This window comes from Myxocyprinus asiaticus, chromosome 50, assembly GCF_019703515.2.
Source record: "Myxocyprinus asiaticus isolate MX2 ecotype Aquarium Trade chromosome 50, UBuf_Myxa_2, whole genome shotgun sequence".
NCBI lineage: Eukaryota > Metazoa > Chordata > Actinopteri > Cypriniformes > Catostomidae > Myxocyprinus > Myxocyprinus asiaticus.
The window spans coordinates 3176804-3198719 of NC_059393.1; the positions used below are offsets into that span (position 1 = coordinate 3176804).

The 21916-nt window shown below is 37.5% G+C and overlaps 1 protein-coding gene across 1 annotated transcript in view; it reads right to left on the reverse strand.

Moving 5' to 3' along the window:
• Window positions 1-1700: 1700 nt before the first annotated feature.
• LOC127438673 (inactive tyrosine-protein kinase 7-like) overlaps window positions 1701-21916 on the reverse strand; it is a 70863-nt gene continuing 50647 nt past the window's right edge. The window contains exons 9-20 of the mRNA XM_051694413.1: window positions 18106-18241; window positions 17381-17500; window positions 12594-12743; window positions 12328-12472; window positions 10572-10699; window positions 7999-8196; window positions 7762-7914; window positions 6814-7040; window positions 5097-5177; window positions 4859-5010; window positions 4447-4625; window positions 1701-2671 (exon numbers count right to left, since the gene is read on the reverse strand). Of these exons, the coding sequence (XP_051550373.1) occupies window positions 2511-2671; window positions 4447-4625; window positions 4859-5010; window positions 5097-5177; window positions 6814-7040; window positions 7762-7914; window positions 7999-8196; window positions 10572-10699; window positions 12328-12472; window positions 12594-12743; window positions 17381-17500; window positions 18106-18241 (1830 nt within the window). The 3' untranslated portion in view covers window positions 1701-2510. The remainder of the gene's footprint in view (window positions 2672-4446; window positions 4626-4858; window positions 5011-5096; window positions 5178-6813; window positions 7041-7761; window positions 7915-7998; window positions 8197-10571; window positions 10700-12327; window positions 12473-12593; window positions 12744-17380; window positions 17501-18105; window positions 18242-21916) is intronic.

Sequence of the window (21916 nt, forward strand, 5' to 3'; positions counted from 1 at the left end):
TAATTAGGCTACACAGTAAATACATATAGTTCATTATTATTACTCTGTAATTACCTATTTAAATACACAGCAACATGAACACTAAAATAAAGTGTGACCGTAATATATCGTTGTCTTCTCCTCAGTTCACGTGTCCATTTAAATCAAGCTTTTATTTTGGCATTTCTATGTGTTTTTGGCAGTAGTATCTCACCTCCGGATAAGCAGTTCGCTACATGTCAAGTGTGATTATTAAACTCCAAAAGCTACACACACACACACACACACACACACACACACACACACACACACACACACACACACACATACACACACACACACACAGCATGATGATCATGATGAGGTGTTTTCAGTGTATGAACGTTCGGCTTCACATATTCACTTTGAAGCGCCCAGCACATGAAGATTATACATATATTGAATTCAATCGCAGCCTTTTGCTGTTTTATTATCATCCTAGGACATATCGCAATTTTAATATAATTCATTGTGCATTCAAACATCAATCATTTTCATCTCAAATATGTTATATTCCATGATGTTCTGCACTTTACCTAATGACAAGTTTCACATTTGTTGCCACTGAGGTTGAGGTACGGGTACAGGTTTAGGAGTAGGATTAGGGGTAAGGTTAACAGTGTAACTAAAGATGTAATTAAATGCAGGTACTTTAAATGCAAGTACGATACAACACATACAGTGTGTACATGATAAGTACACTCTATTAAATACTTAAGTAGAGAGTAGTTAAATACCCCTAATATAAAGTGACCAATCATATTTTTATAATACATTTTCATAATTAAATATTAAAAGTCTGGTTCTGCGACAAAGCTAAAACAGTAAAACCTACATTTGAAAAGCACCAAAAATAAATGACGAAGGCCTGGTAAAAAGTTTCTAAGTCAGTTTTTATGTGATCTTCATATAACAAACAAAAAATTTGAAGTCTGTTAGTAAAAATTTGTAAAAATAAAATAGTGACAACCTTGAACTACATTTACATATATATATACAGGTGCATCTCAATAAATTAGAATGTCGTGGAAAAGTTCATTTATTTCAGTAATTCAACTCAAATTGTGAAACTCGTGTATTAAATAAATTCAATGCACACAGACTGAAGTAGTTTAAGTCTTTGGTTCTTTTAATTGTGATGATTTTGGCTCACATTTAACAAAAACCCACCAATTCACTATCTCAAAAAATTAGAATACATCATAAGACCAATAAAAAAAACATTTTTAGTGAATTGTTGGCCTTCTGGAAAGTATGTTCATTTACTGTATATGTACTCAATACTTGGTAGGGGCTCCTTTTGCTTTAATTACTGCCTCAATTCGGCGTGGCATGGAGGTGATCAGTTTGTGGCACTGCTGAGGTGTCCAGAAGTACCTAGGAGAATTGGTGCTGTTTTAAAGGCAAAGGTGGTCACACCAAATATTGATTTAACTTTAAGTTTACTGGACTTTGTGTGACATTAAGTGATAAATGAAAACTATTTATGGCATTATTTTTGAAGACATCCTCACATGCAACATTTTTCACAAGTGCCTAGTTCAATTCTAAAAAAGAATATGTTTCCCTTGTAAGGTAACTTAGCGCACCATTTAAAAAATTTTTTACGGTAGCATAAAAAAAATTAAAAAAAAGAAAAAACACGGTTTAAAATCAAGCAAAATCAGACAAGATTTGTCAAAAGTAACATTTTATTGCAACAGCAGAGTATGCAACAGAAGTTTTGTTTACAATTTTGTTCTTCAGAGTCGCGAATACCTCTGAATTTTTATATAAACCAATATGCAACGTGTTGGTAGCAATTACAAGATAAAACACTGAGCTCTTCCTACAAAATAAAACACTATAAACGTATAAAATAAAATAAAACATTCAAGGCATTTCCAAAGTCATAACATACAGCATACTAAAATCAAGACATCCTTCATTTTACAGGCACTTGAAACTCAGTGACAACAGTCATCTTATAAGCTTTTCCTCAACAGTTGGTTTCTACGAGTACTTCTGAATTATATAAAATAGGCTTAATGCATAAACATCATAAAAAAGTCATATAAACAGTACCTTTCTGTACATAGAAAACAGGACCTTTTAAATAAATTAAGAGGATCCCGGGACAATCCTTCTAAAATAGAGAACTACTCAGTGCATGGTTTGATGCACTGTTACAAACACACTACATCTTCGCATGACGCTTTGCAATCTCTTCGTTTTGAGTGGGCCAACTCAAAGAAAGAAATGATAGGGCACCCTTTTTACAAACCCCATTAAAGGAATAAGTTCTTTCATCATGAACTAAATTGCTTTTACCTCTCCGGCTATTTTTAAGGAATCTTCAAATCTTCAGAGCACTTTATTAAACATATATATTAAAGACAGAGAGGGATGAAATTAAAACCAATTATACTCAAGTCTTTTGTTTTTGTTTATAAGGCCAGACATCTGAACATGAATGTTCAGGGTTAAGGGGTTTATATCATGGCTTGGAGGCATCACACTTTGCTCTCGGAGGGCAGGTCGCTGAGGGCAGAGACTATGTCGCTGAAGGAAAGTCTGTCTTTAGGGCTTCCGGCCCAACAGCGCACCATCAGCTTGAAGACACGTGATGGACAGCCCTGAGGAGGACACAGCTTCAGCTTCCCTTCCTGCAGAGCTACAGAGACAAATAAAGACAGTTTACATCAAATCAAAACCTTAAAATGTCCCGTCTGTACTGACTGATCACCCAGAACAAGTTGATGTTGCTGTTTAAAAAAAAAAAAAAAAATGCCACCTAACACTTCACAGCAGACACGCTGGACAACAGATTGTATATTATCAAACTTATAATGTCATTTTAGTATGTTTAAAATGATTGATTTTGATAGATAAGAAGCGATCGCGATTCCCACTATGTGCGCCCTTCCACTTGTCAAAAACAAAGTGATGAGAACGAGTGACGGATGGAACGGAAGAAGACTCAAGTGGACTAACTAGTATATACATCAGAAAACATCACCGCATCGCTGCATCAAAACAGCCAGCTTGGATGGCTTTAAACTTTTATTTTGTTTGTTACGCCTCTGAGCCCAGCTTAGTGTAATCACACCGGTTTGATTGTGTGCGTAAACTGCACTTGTAAAGCCATTTCATAGGGTCTTCAAAGTCAACATGAAACAACATTTGCAACCCATTTTCCTTCCGCAATGTGGAGCATTTCTAATTTTTATGCAAAACAGAAATACAAAATAATTGTTATTATTTATTCTCATTACCACAATGCAATTTTTTATTATTATTTACTGTCATTACCGCAATGCAAAAAAGGACATTATGAAATTCTCATTACCGCAATGTGATTTAAAAAAAATTATTTTCATTACCGCAATGTGAAAAAAGGACATTATGATATTCTCATAACCACAATGCGAAAAAAGGACATTATGATATACTCATTACCACAATGTGATAAAAGGACATTATGATATTCTCATTACCACAATGCGAAAAAAAGACATTATGATATTATCATTACCACAATGCGAAAAAAGGACATTATGATATACTTATTACCACAATGTGATAAAAGGACATTATGATATTCTCATTACCACAACATGAATAAAATTATTTAAATTGATAAATATTTATACATAAATGGTAGTTCCCCCTAGGTACTGCCTTACATTTTCACTGATTTTAATTAAGACAATCATTGTACAACAGCATCTTTTTTGGTGAAATACAGTAAAAACATAACTGTGTTGCGGTAATGAGAATCATCAATGAATACAATGGGAATAGTAAAAGTAAAGTGTCTGGAAGCTTTGCGGTAATGAGAACTGGGGGGTAAATGTGCTTAGATGTCCTGAAAATATAGTAACAATGCAAAAAATCGTAATGGTCCTAAATGTGGTTTTCTTTTTTATGCAAAATATAATTACTTGATTTATGATTTACGGTTAAAAATCACAAGGACACTTTCTTGTCAGATTTTGTAAGAATCACCCATGTATCTCAATGGTAAAAATTCTTTCAAATCCAACTTTATTTGCTATTATTGCCATAAAATTTACTTAAATAATGTTACCCGGCATTAAATTACTGTTTTAACAATTGATAAGATTTTACAAAGGCTGCATTACCTACAACAGCTGCCTAAAACAATGCCTAAATAGCTATTTGGCCATTGGGTAGCATTATTTCTTGCCATCTTGACATTAGCCGAAAAGGAAAGTTGTCTCAGAAGTGGAGCAAGTTGCAACATTTTAATGCAAACATTGGAAGACTAACATTTGTTTCTTGTTTAGAATATAAAGTGTTCCGATGAATTATGAACAATAAGACCAGAAATGTGTATTAAGAAAGTAAATAGGGTCAATTTTAAACAGTGAAAGCCTGGGGAGACAACCATTTGAAATGTTTTGTGCGATGATCTCAATCTTGTACCTTCTAGGACTTTGTCATCAGCGAGCTCTGCATACGGCAGCTCCCCGAGGCCGAACACCTCCCACATGAGCACTCCAAACGACCACACGTCTGTCTTAGTGGAGAAATCATCTTCAAACACAGCTTCAGATGGGAGCCAGCGCAGAGGAATCCATGACTGCCGGTAGTGATAGTACTCACTGGGTGTGCAAACACAGACACAATGACAACTGTGTTGCCACAAGGTGGAAGCACTGTGCAATGTAATACATCAAGACCATTCAAAATAAAACAAATTCAGTCACTTCTGGAAGCATTCTGCATTAAGATGCATGACTCTCTTGGGTTTCAACATTCTTCTCCCAAGTAAATCCTGATTTTATAAAACTGACTGTTATAGAAATACAACAGTATGTATCATACATGCATTTACCTGTTGTACACGTCTTTGCTGAGGCCGAGGGCAGACACTTTGATCTGTCGTTTGGATGAAATGAGACAGTTGCGAGCAGCAAGGTCTTTGTGAACAAAGCGCTGATTGGACAGATGCTCCATCCCATGAGCCACCTGCAAACACACTGACACCTGCAGAAAGACAGTGTGTGAGCTTCTGTCCTTGTGTGTGTGTGTGTGTGTGTGTGTGTGTAAGACTACAGACAGTCCTGAATTACCTTCTGTTTGGTGCTGAGTGGCTGAACTTTGACCTTCTCATCTTTGCTCTTGGACACTCTCAGGTACTGCTTCAAATCACCCTTGAAATTATATACAGCAAACCAGAGTATAATTATTGATAATAGTAGTATACATCCTAGTATAGTACATAAAGAAGACATTGTTACTGTTTCATTCTGTTCTGTGAGACTTCTGAAGACTGGTCACACTATGTTCAATACAGAAAATGAAAAAGTAATACCTTCTAAATGGGTAATTTATATATAAGTAAAATCTATATAGGATTATTAACGAAAAGTCTTTGTTATTTGTATGGTGGAATTATCAAGGAAGCTCACCTACAAGCAAAACACACTGTTAATGGTTTTAACATTTAATTATAAGACCGCCAGAGGACTTTTGCGACATCAACAAAACATCTTAGACACATAATTTGTTTTCTCTTCTTAAAAGAGGACCTGAATTCAATATACATATAGAGGCAAATTTAAAAAAGTTCAAGATTAATTACTTATAATTCATCACATAATTATTTTAATTTAAAATAATTATAAACAATTTGTATTATTTTGTTTATATTAATAATAATTATTTTTTGTTGAATTTTAATATATATAAAATATATCATATAATATCATACCTTACAAAATCATCCTAAACAAATATACATTATTTGTATGTTTATAATATAATAATATAATATATAAATAGTCAGAGTACCGAATCCAATATAATTTTAGAGGTAAATTTCAACATGTTCAAGATTCATTGCTTATAACTCTTGCAATTTTTTTTAAAAATGATTTACATTTAAATAATTTCAATAAGTACTGTATATAAATGATTATTTTATATATATATGTTTTTTATTATTAATATATATTCAATCAATATATACTGCATTATTGCTCTCAGTTGATTACAATATTTAATCGCTATTAATCGCTTGATTTTTCAGATAATCGTGATTAATCACAGATTTTGAAAGTGCTTAAATTTGTCTCCAAATAAACCTTTTTTCCTGTCAAAATGCATTTAATTCCTTCATAGAAAAGAAAATGTAAATATGTTTTTTTTTATTTATTTTTTTACATTTTCCAAATTATGTTTTCAATATTATAAAGATATAAATACACTAAAACAGCAACAATTCAAGTAACATTTTCAAGAGTCTAAGTTTATCCAATTTTCTATTTACAGTATATTTATAATTATCATATATTATCCTAATATCATCTTAACTACAATATAACATACAAATAGTATACACACATACATTACCATGCATTTCTGAATTTATGTTTCATATGATCTTGAAAACTTTTTGATCTAAAGGCTTATGCTTAAATGTGTAATTAGCATGGTAGACAAATTGTTCTCGTCTATGAATTTTTTACAAAACTAAAATACATGTTTTATTGGATAAGTTGGAGTGAATGGTGAAGGAAAAGCAGCCCACAAGTGTTCAGCATATATAGGAACTCCTTTAATATTGTTTAAAAAGCATCCCAGGATGCTTATACAGTATATGGAAATGTATTGGATGGGAACTAAAATCCTAACCATATTATGAGGCAACATTTCAAAGCAACTAGGCGAAAAGAAACCGGTTTGGCAGGACACTGGGCAACCTTTCTAGGCAAACTCATAAAACTCTTCTACTGACTTCAGTGGAAGTGGAGGAGAACAGAAATTGGTGTAATGATCAGAAGGTACCATGTCAGTGTACTCCAGTATCATGTAATGCGGCTCCACTTCTCTGCACACGCCCAGCAGACGAGCGACATTAGCATGACTGAGCTTGGCAAACATGTCACACTCGCGGCGGAAATCCAGCTGTACGTGTTCATCGCGCGTCTGCAGACTCTTAACCAGCACAACAGTCTCCTCTTCATCAGCAGCCTGTGTTTTAGCCAGCAACACTTCACCAAACTCCCCTTTACCTACAACCAGCATAAAAACAGTCTTACATTTTTGGAAGCATTTTTGAAAACAATTTATTAAAAACAAATTTACAATTAAATGAGGTATAATTGCGGCAAACTGAAAAAGTTTCCTATAAAGGTTTGCAAATCTACAGCGTGAAACATACAGCGTGACCAGTGTAGTCCAATTCCAGAACAAATGACTCTTATGAACTGGTTCTTTTGAATCTACAGCGCAAAACATTCAGCGCAACCAGTATAGTCTGATTCCTGAACAAATTACACTTATGAGCCGGTTCTTTTGAATGTACAGCACAAAACACATCATGACCAAATTAGTCTGATTCCCGAACAAATGGCACTTATGAGCCAGTTCTTTTGAATCTTCAGTTCGAAACATACAGTGTGACCAGAGTAGTCTGATTCCCGAACAAATGACTCTTATGAACTGGTTCTTTTGAATCTATAGCACGCAACACAAAGTGTGATCAGTCTAGTTCAATTCCTGAACAAATTACTCTTATGCACTGGTTCTTTTGAATCTACAGTTCAAAACATATAGCGTGACTGGCGTAGTCTGATTCCTGAACGAATGACTCTTATAAACTGGTACTTTTGAATCTTCAGTGCGAAACATCCAGCACGACCAGTAATGTCAAACCTGCCGTGATATTTTTGTGTTCCACAAAAAGTTTCAGTGTGGATTTGTGTGGTGTTTTGTATAGTTCATGTGCTGTACCCAGTGTGGTGATTGCGTGCAGGTTGTTTCGGAGGAATTGAAGCTTGTCGTGACTGCTGTGGCGTTTGTTGTTGCCAGTGGCAGCCATGTTGGTCAGCGCCACCTCCTCCTGTATCTCTGCAGTGGTGTGACCGTTCTGATGTACACCGCCACCTACAGGTTAATCAGAGAACTGCATGAGGACACTGCATCTCCAAAACTTATGTTTAATGTATGATAAATGTTTACAGCACACACCATTAAGACATTCGACCTCTCGCTCATCTCCGTCCTCTGTCTTCTGCAGTCTCTTGTTGCGTCTCTGCTTGCAGTAAAACATGAGTCCCAGCACAACAATGATGTAAGCGACGGCCGCCCCAACCGACAGACCGATAGTCTGGATCATTTTATAAGGGGTCTTTTCATCATCTGACAATGAGTGCTGCACTGGCTTTTCTGTTTAATCCAACACATTAAATAAATACATTAGACAACAGGAGCCAAATGAACAATTGATGAAATTGCTCCCTTATAATTATGAGTGTGAATTTGAATTGATTTGGACACGCCCCCACAGGACGCTGAATTGGAACAGGAAGAAGAATGCACAGCAGAGGAATTTAGTAGTAGGGTAGTTGTAGAATAACATGCCCATGACTTTTCTTTTTCTTTTGTTTTTTTTTTTGGAAACATCAAGATTTTAGGTTACAGTTAATATGAATGTACAATGAAAATTGTATACTTAATGTCCTGTATCAGGTTGCCCCTTTTACATTTTTCATCATTTGTTTTTTGCCTTCACCATTTCATTTTAAATGTCCTTCAGTGTAACTAATGAATTATTAACAGTAAATATTCCATGTAGTCTCTCAATTTATATGAGCTCCTTGTATAAAATGTATGAAGTCATTAGAAAAATACAGTTTAAAATGTTTGGTGGAGAATAGCCACTTTTGAAACAGAAAATCAAAAAGAAAAGGTTAGAGTGGGCAAAGAAACACAGACATTGGACAACAGATAATTGGAAAAGAGTGTTATGGATCTTAACCCCATTGAGCTTTTGTGGGATCAGCTAGACTGTAAGGTGCGTGAGAAGTGACCGACAAGACAGCCACATCTATGGCAAGTGCTACAGGAAGTGTGGGGTGAAATGTCACCTGAGTATCTGGACAAACTGACATCTAGAATGTCATTCTGGGTGGTGGAGGACGAATCTCAGTTGCCTCCACGTCTGAGACCGTCAATCCGTGCATCTTATCACATGGCTTGAGCACGTTACCATGGAGATCTAGTGCATGTGGAGGCTTCACGCTATTCTCCACGGCATCCATGCAAAACTCACCACGCACCCCACTGTGAGCGAGAATGTGACTCTACCCACCCTAGCAACCAGGCCAATTGGTTGCTTAGGAAGCCTGACTGGAGTCACTCAGCACGCCCTGAATTCGAACTTTTGACTCTAGGTGTGGTAGTCAGCGTCTTTACTTGCTGAGCTACCCAGGCCCTCCTCTGAATTGCATTTTTAATGTATTTTTGAATAATTTAACATATCTGGACAAATAAATGAGTGTCATGTCATTGACCCATAACCAAAACATATTAAAAAAATAAAACAATTGTGAAATTTTTTTATTTATTTGTGTTTAATCATTGTTCTGAAGGGGGCCTGGGTAGCTCAGTGAGAACTGATGATGATACCACGCCTGGAGTCACGAGTTCGAATCCAGGGCATGCCGAGTGACTCCAGCCAGGTCTCCTAAGCAACCAAATTGTCCTGGTTGCTAGGGAGGGTAGAGTCACATGGGGTAACCTCCTCATGGTTGTGATTAGTGGTTCTCGCTCTCAATGGGGTACGTGGTAAGTTGTGCGTGGAACGCGGAGAGCAGCATGAGCCTCCACATGCTGTGAGTCTCCGCGGTGTCATGCACAACGAGCCACGTGATAAAATGCGCGGATTGACGGTCTCAGAAGCTCAGGTTGTCCTCCTCCATGAGGACCTACTAAGAAGTGGGAATTGGGCATTCCAAAATAAAAATAATAATAATAAAAAAAATAATTATTCTGGAGCAGGTCCTGAACAATTCTCAATAAAATCTGAGCAGCTGTATTTTGAAAAATAATGCATTTATTCTTACATTTTTAAATAATCAATTTATCTCATTACAGAAACACATCAACAAAATTCACACCTACTTTTAAAAATATATTTCAGATTAAATAAAAACAGTTTTTTAATAACTATATGTCTAATGGTTGATGTAAGGATAAATGTAATAATTGTGAACATTTTCTTGTGTGTCTAAATTCTTAAAGTTTTGGTACATGTTTCAGTAAGGATAAGAAAGTTGTGGTAATGAGAATTATTACAGGAATCAAGTGACACTGGCATGAACATTCAATTAGGATGTGACAGTGCTGAACACACTTTCATGTGCCTCTCTGAGGTCAGTGAAGGCCACTGCACTCAAAGCATCTCTAATTCAACTTAATTAAATTGAGCTGGTATCACAAAAAACTACAACATGAGATGGGCTGAAGTTAGTTTGGGGTGGCAAATGAATGCAGCTCAATGTTGAAAGTGTTTCTCTGTATTTGATTTGCATTACATATAAGCAGTATACCGTAGTACCAATCCTGGTTAAAAAGTGAAAAGTGGGTGTTCCATACCAAAACAAAGCCAGGTGGTTGGAGGGGTTAAAAAATAAGAGGCTTGATACCATAATTTGAAAAAGAAAGGTCATTTCACAGGTGGACTTAATACATTTGAATCAAAGATTACAAAGACAAAAATTTTTCTTGCAATGTAACAGTGCTGAAGATGACAAACTCACCCACGACGTAGAGCTCGGCTGAGGTGTCTGCGATGTTACAGCTGTTTCCTGCAATGCAGGTGTAACTTCCTGTGTCCTCTGTACTGACGTCATGAATGATCAGAGAGCCATTGGGCATCTTCTGAAACCTGAATCAGAAACAACCCAGAGAGTCCGTTTCACTGCAAACTACCAGTATTCCAGTATTGTTGTCCAGTAAAAACATGTTTACTTCCTTAAAATAAGGTACATTTACTAAAAAAAGAAGAAAAAAAAAGAACTGTTTTTAGAGAATACATAATCAATAAAAAGTTTTCACCTCATTGACAAACTTATTTCTTGTTTTAAGCTAAATCTAATTAAATTTAGTCAGGTTTATATATACATAATGTTTCGTGAGTGTGGCCAGGAGTGTGTAAAAAGTTTGTGCTTTAAATGTAAAAGTCCCTATAAAATAGTCATATGTGATACCATTTCAAAGCATAGAAACTGAAGTATTTTTTACTGAAACATCACATTTGAATTTATGTTATATAAAATAAGACCTGAAAAACTCTGCATCACCAATGAGCCCCACCCTGAAGATCTGTAGGAATGTGAAAGTTTCTCAAAATAGCACTAAGTACACGTGATATATCAAATCAAAGCTCTCGTTCTCAGAAATGCGACCATGTATTTTTTTTTCCGTTGTTGCTATAAACCACAGTTTGAATGATTTTAAAAGAATCACAAAGTGAAATATGATCTCTGTAAGACAACAAAGATAAACGTCTCATATCTGCTTCAATCACTCTTGTAAGTCCAAAGTAGCCACAAACTCTATATCAACTCTTACCTTAGGCTCATTTCTTCAAAATGAGCCATTTTCTACTTGTATGTGAGCTTGCTTGAGTAAATAATCATGTATTATGTTTCAGATGTCCAGAACAAAATATGCAGTAAAGCAGAAAAAGCTTTATAAACAAATCATCTATAAAATATGTTCTTGACTATCAATGATGAAATATTATACAACTTCGCAAAGCTGAAAATCAACTATCCAATGACCCCTAGATTAAGCTTCTAGTCCACTCAGAGGCCAAGATATTCGAAAAAACAGTGGGGAAGATGTGTTGATCACGAAATAGACTGGATGTCTATGGACAAGCAAGTGCTCAGTTGCGTTAGAGCGCCACCTGCATTTCAGATCTGTCTAATGTGAAGAAAGACGATAGAGAAAAATCTCTCTTACACTGTACTTTCTGCTGTCTAGTGGAATAAACTAATACTTTTGCAGGGACACAGAGCAAACAGAGCCTGAATTACAGACTTTCAAAGACAGAATAAAAAACATGCGTGTTCATCATAAGACTGCATACATTCGCAACATTATTAATGAAATATTGGATACTTTTTGACACTTGGGGGGGTTTTCTGTAAATTGAGACCAATATTTTGCAATTAGTAGACTGTATGTGTATAAGGAGAGCTTTTAAATTTGGGTGTGAAAAACTGCAAGCTGCAGACAAAATATGCAACAGAACTGAAGAGGTTAAAACAGGGAAAAACTCTTTGTCAGTGGGGAAAGAAAACTAATTTCTTTAGCAATTTTGCTTGTAAAGCACATGCTTCTTGTTTAAAGGGTGTTTGGATATTTTTACTGCAAAACTAGAAAATTATTTCAGCGTAATTCTTTAGAGCAAACTAAAAATATTTCCAAACAAACCCACTGTAGTTATGATCATTTTAACCAAAGAGAACTGAAATCAGTTCCATTTTCGTGATATTTTGGCTTTACCTGCTCGAGCCCGCCTCCAAAAATGTGTCTTTTTTCTTCCATTGGATAAAGGGAGGAGGATCTCCAGTGGCCTGACAATGCAGTACTGCGTTGTGGCCCTGATATACTGTGGTATTCTCTGGCTTCAGTTTAAACCCCACGTAAACTAAAGAACAGGATAGAGACCGAAAAAGAGAAAAACAAGACAAAGACACAGAAATGTTTAATACAATCTATGCAAACAAATATATTTAAAGTTGACACCTTTAAATATTTGCTTTTTGTACCTGCGACAGTGAGCTGTACGACGGCTCTGATCTCGCCCTGCTGACTGTTGGATGCGAGACAGGTGTAGTTGCCCGCGTCTGCCCGCGTCACTGTAGTAAAGTGCAGGGTGCTCCCGTGCTGCTCCACCCATGCTGGGATATCACTGCCATCTGCAGGGGGCGCCATAGAGACACAGCGCACACATATCAACTACAACATGATAAAGACTCTTTTTATTTATTTTTTTCAAAATATTTAAGATTGCCTAACAGGTACAGTGGCCCCACAAAGTATTTAGATACTTAAAAAATGTCTGCCTGTAACTGTATAACATAACAAAATATCAAAGAAAGTGGCATCTGCAAACAAATGATACTAGAACTACCTTAGCAGAGTAACCACAGGTGTATCACATTAACTACCGTTCATCCGTTCATCACATTAACACCTTAACATGTTCCACTAACATTTGACAACCACAATATTGGTCAAGATACTGCAAATCAAATTCAAAAAGTGTCACAAAATTTCAACTCAAAATGTCTTAATAAATGTCAATATATAATTGTTGAAAATGTAACTCTTTACAATGAAGTTGTATCTGCTAACATGCATTAACTGCATTAGTTAACCTGTCATTAACAACTAATGATTTGCATAAATACTTTTTCATTACTTACAACAATACTTCTTAACTTTTACAACATTTATACATTTTGAAAATGAAAAGTTAGTTTACACTAACATTAGTCAGCATTTATTAGTCATGTAGAACTATTAACAATAATTTTACAGCATTTATTAATCTTGGTTAATGTAAGTTTCTACGTAAATTTTTAATACATTTTTACATGAAAAGCGGTATAAGTTGACATTTGTTAACATAATTAGTCATGTTGAACTAACAAACATTATACAATAGTATTATCATACTGTAAATTATTAATAACTAAGAGTAAGAAATGATGTAAAAATTCATGCTAGTTCATGATACCTAATGAATAAACTAAAGTTACACCAGTGTTTCTAATGTAGTAATAGCTAATGTTACTATTATACCATGGCACTGTTGAATGCTTGATTTTGGTTGTTTGGTTGACAGACATTCTAAGTTGTTGATTATATTCATTAATAAATAAAACCTTATAGTTAAATGTTACCTTTTTGTTTAAAGGGGTCATGACATGAGGAATTAAATGTTCCTTGATCTATTGACCTGTAAGAGTTCACTGTACAATAAAAACATACATACTGTTTCCGAACTCAAAATGTCCTCCGCACTACAAAGAGCATTTTTTGAAACCAGGCTGCCAAAACGACTCGTTCTCTACTTCCTCCACATTGTGATGTCACACTGTGGTAGACACTTGCATATGACCGCCTCCACCAGTGGCACCTGCAGCTGTACGGCCGTATGCACCGTGCGTACCATGAGCGCTCCGAATGACATGAGAAATATTTACTCTCAGAATATTTCACCAATCATGAAATGTGTCCCGTATTTCTGTTGGCTGTTTAAAAGAATGAATTTGCGAATGAATAATTCTTTTGAGTCGTTTCTTCTCAGTGAATTGGCCAAACGGGCTTGAAAACGGTCTGAATCGATTTGCGATTCAGTACAATTCGTTCAGAGCGCTCTCTCACTGAATCATTTGGAGCGGTTTCTCACACAGTAAAACAGTATCAGGATATTTACGAATACAGTGTTGGATACAGTGTAAATTTACTTACAATCAACTGAAACAAAAATCTGTCTTTTTGAGAGGTAACTTTGAGAAACTTCAGCTCGTGCTGTGTCATACACTATATTGCCAAAAGTATTCGCTCACCCATCCAAATAATTGAATTCAGGTGTTCCAATCACTTCCATGGCCACAGGTGTATAAAATGAAGCACCTAGGCATGCAGACTGCTTCTACAAACATTTGTGAAAGAATGGGCCGCTCTCAGGAGCTCAGTGAATTCCAGCGTGGTACTGTGATAGGATGCCACCTGTGCAACAAGTCCAGTCGTGACATTTCCTCGCTACTAAATATTCCACAGTCAACTGTCAGTGGTATTATAACAAAGTGGAAGCGATTGGGAATGACAGCAACTCAGCCACGAAGTGGTAGGCCACGTAAAATGACAGAGCGGGGTCAGCGGATGCTGAGGCGCATAGTGCGCAGAGGTCGCCAACTTTCTGCAGAGTCAATCGCTACAGACCTCCAAAGTTCATGTGGCCTTCAGATTAGCTCAAGAACAGTGCATAGAGAGCTTCATGGAATGGGTTTCCATGGCCGAGCAGCTGCATCCAAGCCATACATCACCAACTGCAATGCAAAGCATCGGATACAGTGGTGTAAAGCACGCTGCCACTGGACTCTAGAGCAGTGGAGACGCGTTCTCTGGAGCGACGAATCACGCTTCTCCATCTGGCAATCTGATGGACGAGTCTGGGTTTGGCGGTTGCCAGGAGAACGGTACTTGTCTGACTGCATTGTGCCAACTGTGAAGTTTGGCGGAGGGGGGATTATGGTGTGGGGTTGTTTTTCAGGAGCTGGGCTTGGCCCCTTAGTTCCAGTGAAAGGAACTCTGAATGCTTCAGCATACCAAGAGATTTTGGACAATTCCATGCTCCCAACTTTGTGGGAACAGTTTGGGGATGGCCCCTTCCTGTTCCAACATGACTGCACACCAGTGCACAAAGCAAGGTCCATAAAGACATGGATGAGCGAGTTTGGTGTGGAAGAACTTGACTGGCCTGCACAGAGTCCTGACCTCAACCCGATAGAGCACCTTTGGGATGAATTAGAGCGAAGACTGCGAGCCAGGCCTTCTCGTCCAACATCAGTGTCTGACCTCACAAATGTGCTTCTGGAAGAATGGTCAAAAATTCCCATAAACACACTCCTAAACCTTGTGGAAAGCCTTCCCAGAAGAGTTGAAGCTGTTATAGTGCAAAGGGTGGGCCGACGTCATATTAAACCCTATGGATTAAGAATGGGATGTCACTTAAGTTCATATGCGTCTAAAGGCAGATGAGCGAATACTTTTGGCAATATAGTGTATGAACAAGGGGCTGTTCAAACTGAACCTGTTTTTGCGTCATCTCGCGCTGCTTTTCAATCGTTTTCCATATAAACATTCGCTAGATGTTTGTCTTTTGACAACTGCGTCACACTTCACGCTGTTTTTAGCATCTCTCACAGGATCGCTGCATTTTTAGATGCTGTGTCAAGTTAAAAAGAACTTCTTCGACTGACAAAAACGCATCTCGAGACACCTGCGTTCTGCTCTATTCGTTGTGGTGCGTTTTGCTTTTGTAGCGCGAAAATGCGTCTGTCTGAACGGTTACTGGAAGAAATGCTTTAGCCAATAGTTACATGAATGCTAATCATACTCGAGTAAATAAATAAATGCTTATCTCAAAGGTCACCAGAACTGAACACTTGGTGGTGTTTTTTGCAAAAACAAATCTCACGGGGGAGCATAAGTTTTATTAGGCAGATTTAGAGGTCTGCAACCTGACCTGGGCCCGACGGGACCCGAGAACCCGACAGGTTTCAGGTCGGGTTCAGGTTTGCGATTAATGAAAAAATAAACAGGCCTACCGATCTTTTTCGCGCACACGCTCTCACTCACAGACATGCGCGAACGGACGAGTTAGGGGCCATTCACACCGCAAGTGTTTTTGCGCACGTCTGTTCTGTTTTCCCTTTGTTTAAACACTTGCTGGACGAATGTCTTTGACATTTTCACCACATCTCGCTTTTTCTTCTGCATCTCGTGCAGGACCGGCACTGTTTAAACACCATGTCAAGTTAAAAAGGACTTCAGATTTTCAAAAACGCATGTCGAGACACCTGTGCTCCGTTTCATTCTTACCGCTGCGTCTAGATTGTTTTTAGTGCATTTGTCACAAAGATTCAACAATCTGAACAAGTTCAGGCTGCATAGAGGGGACAGTTGCATTGTTTCATATTATTCAAGATTGTTCTGCACCAAGTGATGTTTCAGCGCATAAACGGTAAGTCAATGCTTTTTTCCCTTCTGCTCAGTGTACTAAGGGGCTGCCATGCCTTGTTAAAATCGTGTATGTTTACTGTTTCAGTACTGTTAAGAATGTTGCCTATATGCTTACATAAAATACAGCTATACTAGGAGAAGATACTAGAAGAAATTCTGATAGCAAGCGATTTCAGGTTCGGGCTTAAAATCTGACGTATCGTTCGGGCCGGGAAGGGTTGCATTTTATGGCCCGTGCAGACCTCTAGTTAGATTTCTGTGCATACCCTCAGATTAAATCCTGCAGACACCCATGGCCTCCACAACAACAATCAATGCCTACTTAACCTTATCACCTCCGTAGCCCCGTCAAGAGTAGAGAGCCAATCAGAACAATGGGCATTTACTGTAAGGTTTTAAAGGAGCAGCAGCACAAAAACCGAGCGTTTCTGACAGATGGTCAGAATGAGGGTGAAAAATGATCATGTTTTACAAATACATGACTGTTTTTTGTGCAAACAACTAAGCTAATATTATAAGTGAACCTCAATGAACACTTTAAAATAATAAAAAAAGGTATGTCATGACCCCTTTAAAAAAACAAAAAACTTTGTGAAATGTTTTACTAGAAAAAAGTGTGTTTGTGCCATCTTTTTTTAAAATAAATGTTAGTTGCTTTGACATTATGATATCTAATGCAATGACATTCAGACAATTTTAAGTCTGGCTTCAGTGTCCAAACACTATAGAAAGACAAACTTTTTTTTATAAAGGCAGATATTTGGGATTTAATTTTCACATTGTTTCTCTTTATGCACACCTGTTCTGATCCAGCTTATGGTGGGGGTCGGTCGGCCTTTAGCAGAGCACTGCAGGTTTCCCTCTTTATTGAGCTCCAGACACTGATATGCCTGCGGTGTCGGCGTGAACTTCAGACGCTCTGAAACATACCACAAGGGTTGGGTTAAGTTACTCAAAAGTAATCCACTACCAATGGCTAATTACATCTCTGAAATTGTAACCGGATTACTGACTTTACTTTTTCAATGAAGTAATCACATTACTAAGTTACTTTCTAAAATACACACTTTTGTTTTACCTCTTAACTAATTCAAAATAATGTCTATATTTCCTCCTCGTTCATTGTCGCACGCAGGTCATACACTCAGCACTACGCGTTTTTCCTTTACAATGACTTGGAATATGAACATAATTCATGTTTTAAATGTATTCTATATTCATTTTATTATTTTAGAAAAAGACCTACATGCAACCCAAGGATTTTACTTAAAAGTAATTAATTTAGAGTCAGTAACTTGTAATCTGATTACAAGAATTTAAAATGCAATGTGATACTTTTTTAGTGTAAAAAGTAGTGTAAGTAGATTACAGTAATTACATTGTAATCAGATTAAACCAAACATTGCACAACAGCAAACTCTCGAAAACCACTGGACTAAAGAGCAACTGCTAGGCCAGTTTTGAGGTCAACAAATGCAGTAGCTAAATTAAAAACAAAAATGGCACACAACAAACGTTCCTCACCTAGTACATAGACTCGTGCCTGTGCGCGAAGTTTTCCTGCCTCTGTTCTGCTCTCGCAGATGTACAGCTGACTGTCATAAACCTCCACGTTATTTATACGCAGAGTTCCATTGGAGAAGAGCTTGAAGCGAACATCCTTTCAAAAAAACAAAGAGAGTTTAGTGCATTCATTCATGATATCAGTTTATATAGTCTAGTCTTTCAAGTTGAAGTGTGTATTTTTTGAACCACAAAGGTCACCAAATGGAATTGCGAAAATAATGACTGTTTTCGAATTGGTTTCCCGAACACTCGCCGTCTTCTACTGGCTGGACAAACAGACAGTCTCGCCCCAACAACAAAAAAGAAATTCGAGATTGACAATTTATGTGAATAAAGGTACATTTCTAGTTCCAACATTATTTTGTACTTCAGACCTTTGTTTTACTGGACAAGAAAAAAATGTTTTATCCCGTGTGAACCACATTTGGTTTTCGACCATTGAAAATGGGTAAAATTTAACAATTTACAAATGGAGCCACATTCAGAGTCCCATATAGAGTCGCATATACTTCATTCTGAATTATAATCTACAGGGATATTAAGATATATTTAATACCTCTGGTGTTATAGGCACTCAAACTTTGGAAACACACAAAAGTGTTTCTTCCCCCAATTTTTGGATTTTGGAAAATGGTCTTCGGTGGTGGCTGATGTTCATGGTCAGCACATATGTGATGCAGTTTCATCGTTTTTTGTTTGTTTCACATGATTGCAATTAATATTTAAGATTTGTTGTTGCATTTCATGTTTGTAATGAATATTATTTATTTTTGATAATCTGAGCATCTAGAAACTTCTGAATTCAACAGTTTTTGTACTTCAAGGTTCTGTGAGAAATCAAACTAACTTATTTTCACTTTATTTAATATTCATGAGTTTTATCAGTCTCTTAATGATTTGGGAAAAATTTTGACTCTAAGAACATCTGAAGCCAAACCAGGCCAGTTTGTTTCCTAATCTCAAACATCATCAAGAAATATATTACACATTACTTTGTTCAAAATTTATAAAAGTCCAGACTTTTATTCTACATTGTACTTGCTGTTATGTTTACCATAGTTCTTTTATCAGAATCAGATTTTTTGCCAAGTATGCTTACACATACAAGGAATTTGTCTTGGCGACAGAAGCTTCCAGTGCACACACAATACAACAAGACAGAGATAATAAAAAAATAGAATAAAAATAAAAAGTGAATAGAGAATATAAGTATATACAGAAATACAAAATAAGAGAAAACAAATCTATATATTCGTATTTACAAATACAAATCTGTTATATAAAGATAGTGCAAGGGAATGTATGGCAGAAGAGGTTGGATATGTTAGATAAATATATATAGACTAAGCTGTGTACTGCACATAATTATTGCTCAATGGGGCAGTTTTAACTGTTCATGAGATGGATAGCCTGAGGGAAAAAAACTGTTCCTGTGCCTGACAATTCTGGTGCTCAGTGCTCTGTAGTTTTCTGATGTCCGATTTCATAGCTGAACCAAACCAGACAGTTATTGAAGTGCAAAGAACAGACTCAATGACAGCTGAGAAGAACTCAACTGGCGAAGGAAGTACAACCTCTGCTGGGCCTTTCACAATGGAGTCAATGTGGGTCTCCCACTTCAGGTCCTGTGAGATGGTAGTGCCCAGGAACCTGAATGACTCCACTGCTGCCACAGTGCTGTTTAGAATAGTGAGCGGGGTCAATGTTGGGGTGTTCCTCCTGAAGTCCACAGTCATTTCCACTGTTTTGAGCGTGTTCAGCTCCAAGTGGTTTTGACTGCACCAGACAACCAGCTGTTCAACCTCCCTTATGTATACAGACTCATCGTAATCCCGGATGAGGCCAATGACAGTAGTGCTGTCTGCAAACTTCAGGAGCTTGACAGAGGGATCCTTGGTGGTGCAGTCATTGGTATACAGGGAGAAGAGTAGTGGGGAGAGCACACATCCCTGTCTGTCAGAAAGCTGGTGATCCACTGACAGATAGAGGTGGGAACAAAGAGTTGGTTTAATTTAGTCTGGAGAATAGATGGGATGATGGTTTTGAAAGCCGAACTGAAGTCCACAAAAAGGATCCTTGCATATGTCCCTGGTCTGTCCACATGCTGCAGGATATGATGCAATCCCATGTTGACTGCATCATCCACAGACCTGTTTGCTTGATAAGCAAATTGAAGGGGATCCAGAAAGGGTCAAGTGATGTGCTTCAGGTGGGCCAACACCAGTCTCTCAAATGACTTCATGACTACAGACGTCACAGCGACTCCTCTGTTGTCATTAAGTCCTGTGATTTTGGGTTTCTTTGGGACAGGGATGATGGTGGAGCATTTGAAGCAGCAGGAAACTTCACACTGCTCCAGTGATCTGTTGAAGATCTGTGTGAAGATGGATTTTAGACAAGTGGGTCAAACACAGCCTTTTGTTTCCGGAAGACCCGGCACACGTATTATTCACAGATTTTAAGTGCAGGTTGAATAGCAGGAGGGGGGAAGAGGGTGATTGCAGGAGGTGTTGATGTTTGTGTGAAGTGAAGGTCAGAGTGGGTATGGGGTGTGAGACTGGGCTTTTCAAATCTACAGTAAAACACATTCAGGTCGTCAGCCAGTTGTTGATTCCCTACAGTGTTGGGGGATGGTGTCTTGTAGTTAGTAATGTCTTTCAGGCCTCTCCACACTGATGCAGGGTCGTTAGCTGAAAACTTATTTTTCTGCTTCTCAGAGTAGCTTCTTTTAGCCACCTTTGTCAGTGTGTTTCTGGCCTGATTGTACAAGATTTTATCCCACTTCTGTAAGCATCCTCTTTGGCCTGACGAAGCTGCCCGAGTTTTTCTGTAAACCATGGTTTGTCATTACTGAACCTTAAATAAGTCCTAATAGGAATGCACATACCCTCACAGAAACCGATATATGTTGTCACAGTATCTGTGAGCTTGTTCAGACAGGTGTCTGCAGCTTCAAATACACTCCAATCGGTGCAATTAAAGCAGGCCTGTAGTTCCAGCTCTGCTTCATTGGCCCATCTTTTTACAATCTTTAATACAGGTTTAGCTGATTTAAGTTTCTGCCTGCAGGTTGGAAGATGATGAACCAGACAGTGATCTGAGAGTCCCAAAACTACTCTAGGGACAGAGCAATATGCATCCTTCATTGTTGTGTAGTAGTGATCCAGTATACTTCTGTCTCTGGTGGGGCATGTAATGTGTTGTTTGTATTTTGGCAGTTCACAGGTGAGATTGGCTCTGTTAAAATCACTGAGAATAATAATAAGTGAGTCCAGGTACTGTTGTTCCGTGTCTGTGATCTGATCAGCCAGCTGTTGCAGCACTGCGCTCACACACGCTTGTGGAGGAATGTAAACACTCACCAGAATAAATTTTTGTTTAACAGTTGCATTTGTAATGCCATAATCACAAGAAACACCATGTCTGGCTCCTCATTACAGTGGTAGTTAGGCAGTTAGTCTTTCTTAAAAATAAACAGTTTATTTGTTATGAAAAAATTATAGCCTAAACACATTTTAAAATCATATTTCTTTCTAATACAACTACCAGAGTTCTAATGAAAAATTCTGTTACAGTTTACTGTGATAAATGTTAGTGTTGATGAGCAGATGTGAAAAGTCTTATAATTGACCCTTTGCTAAGCCCCTCCTTAAAATCGTTTCTGACCAATCCTATCTTAGCAACTGTTGCCGGGCCACCAATACTCTGACAGGCGTTTGCCATTTTCAAATGAGATTCCATGGAAATAATGTGTGTTTGAGTACTTTTA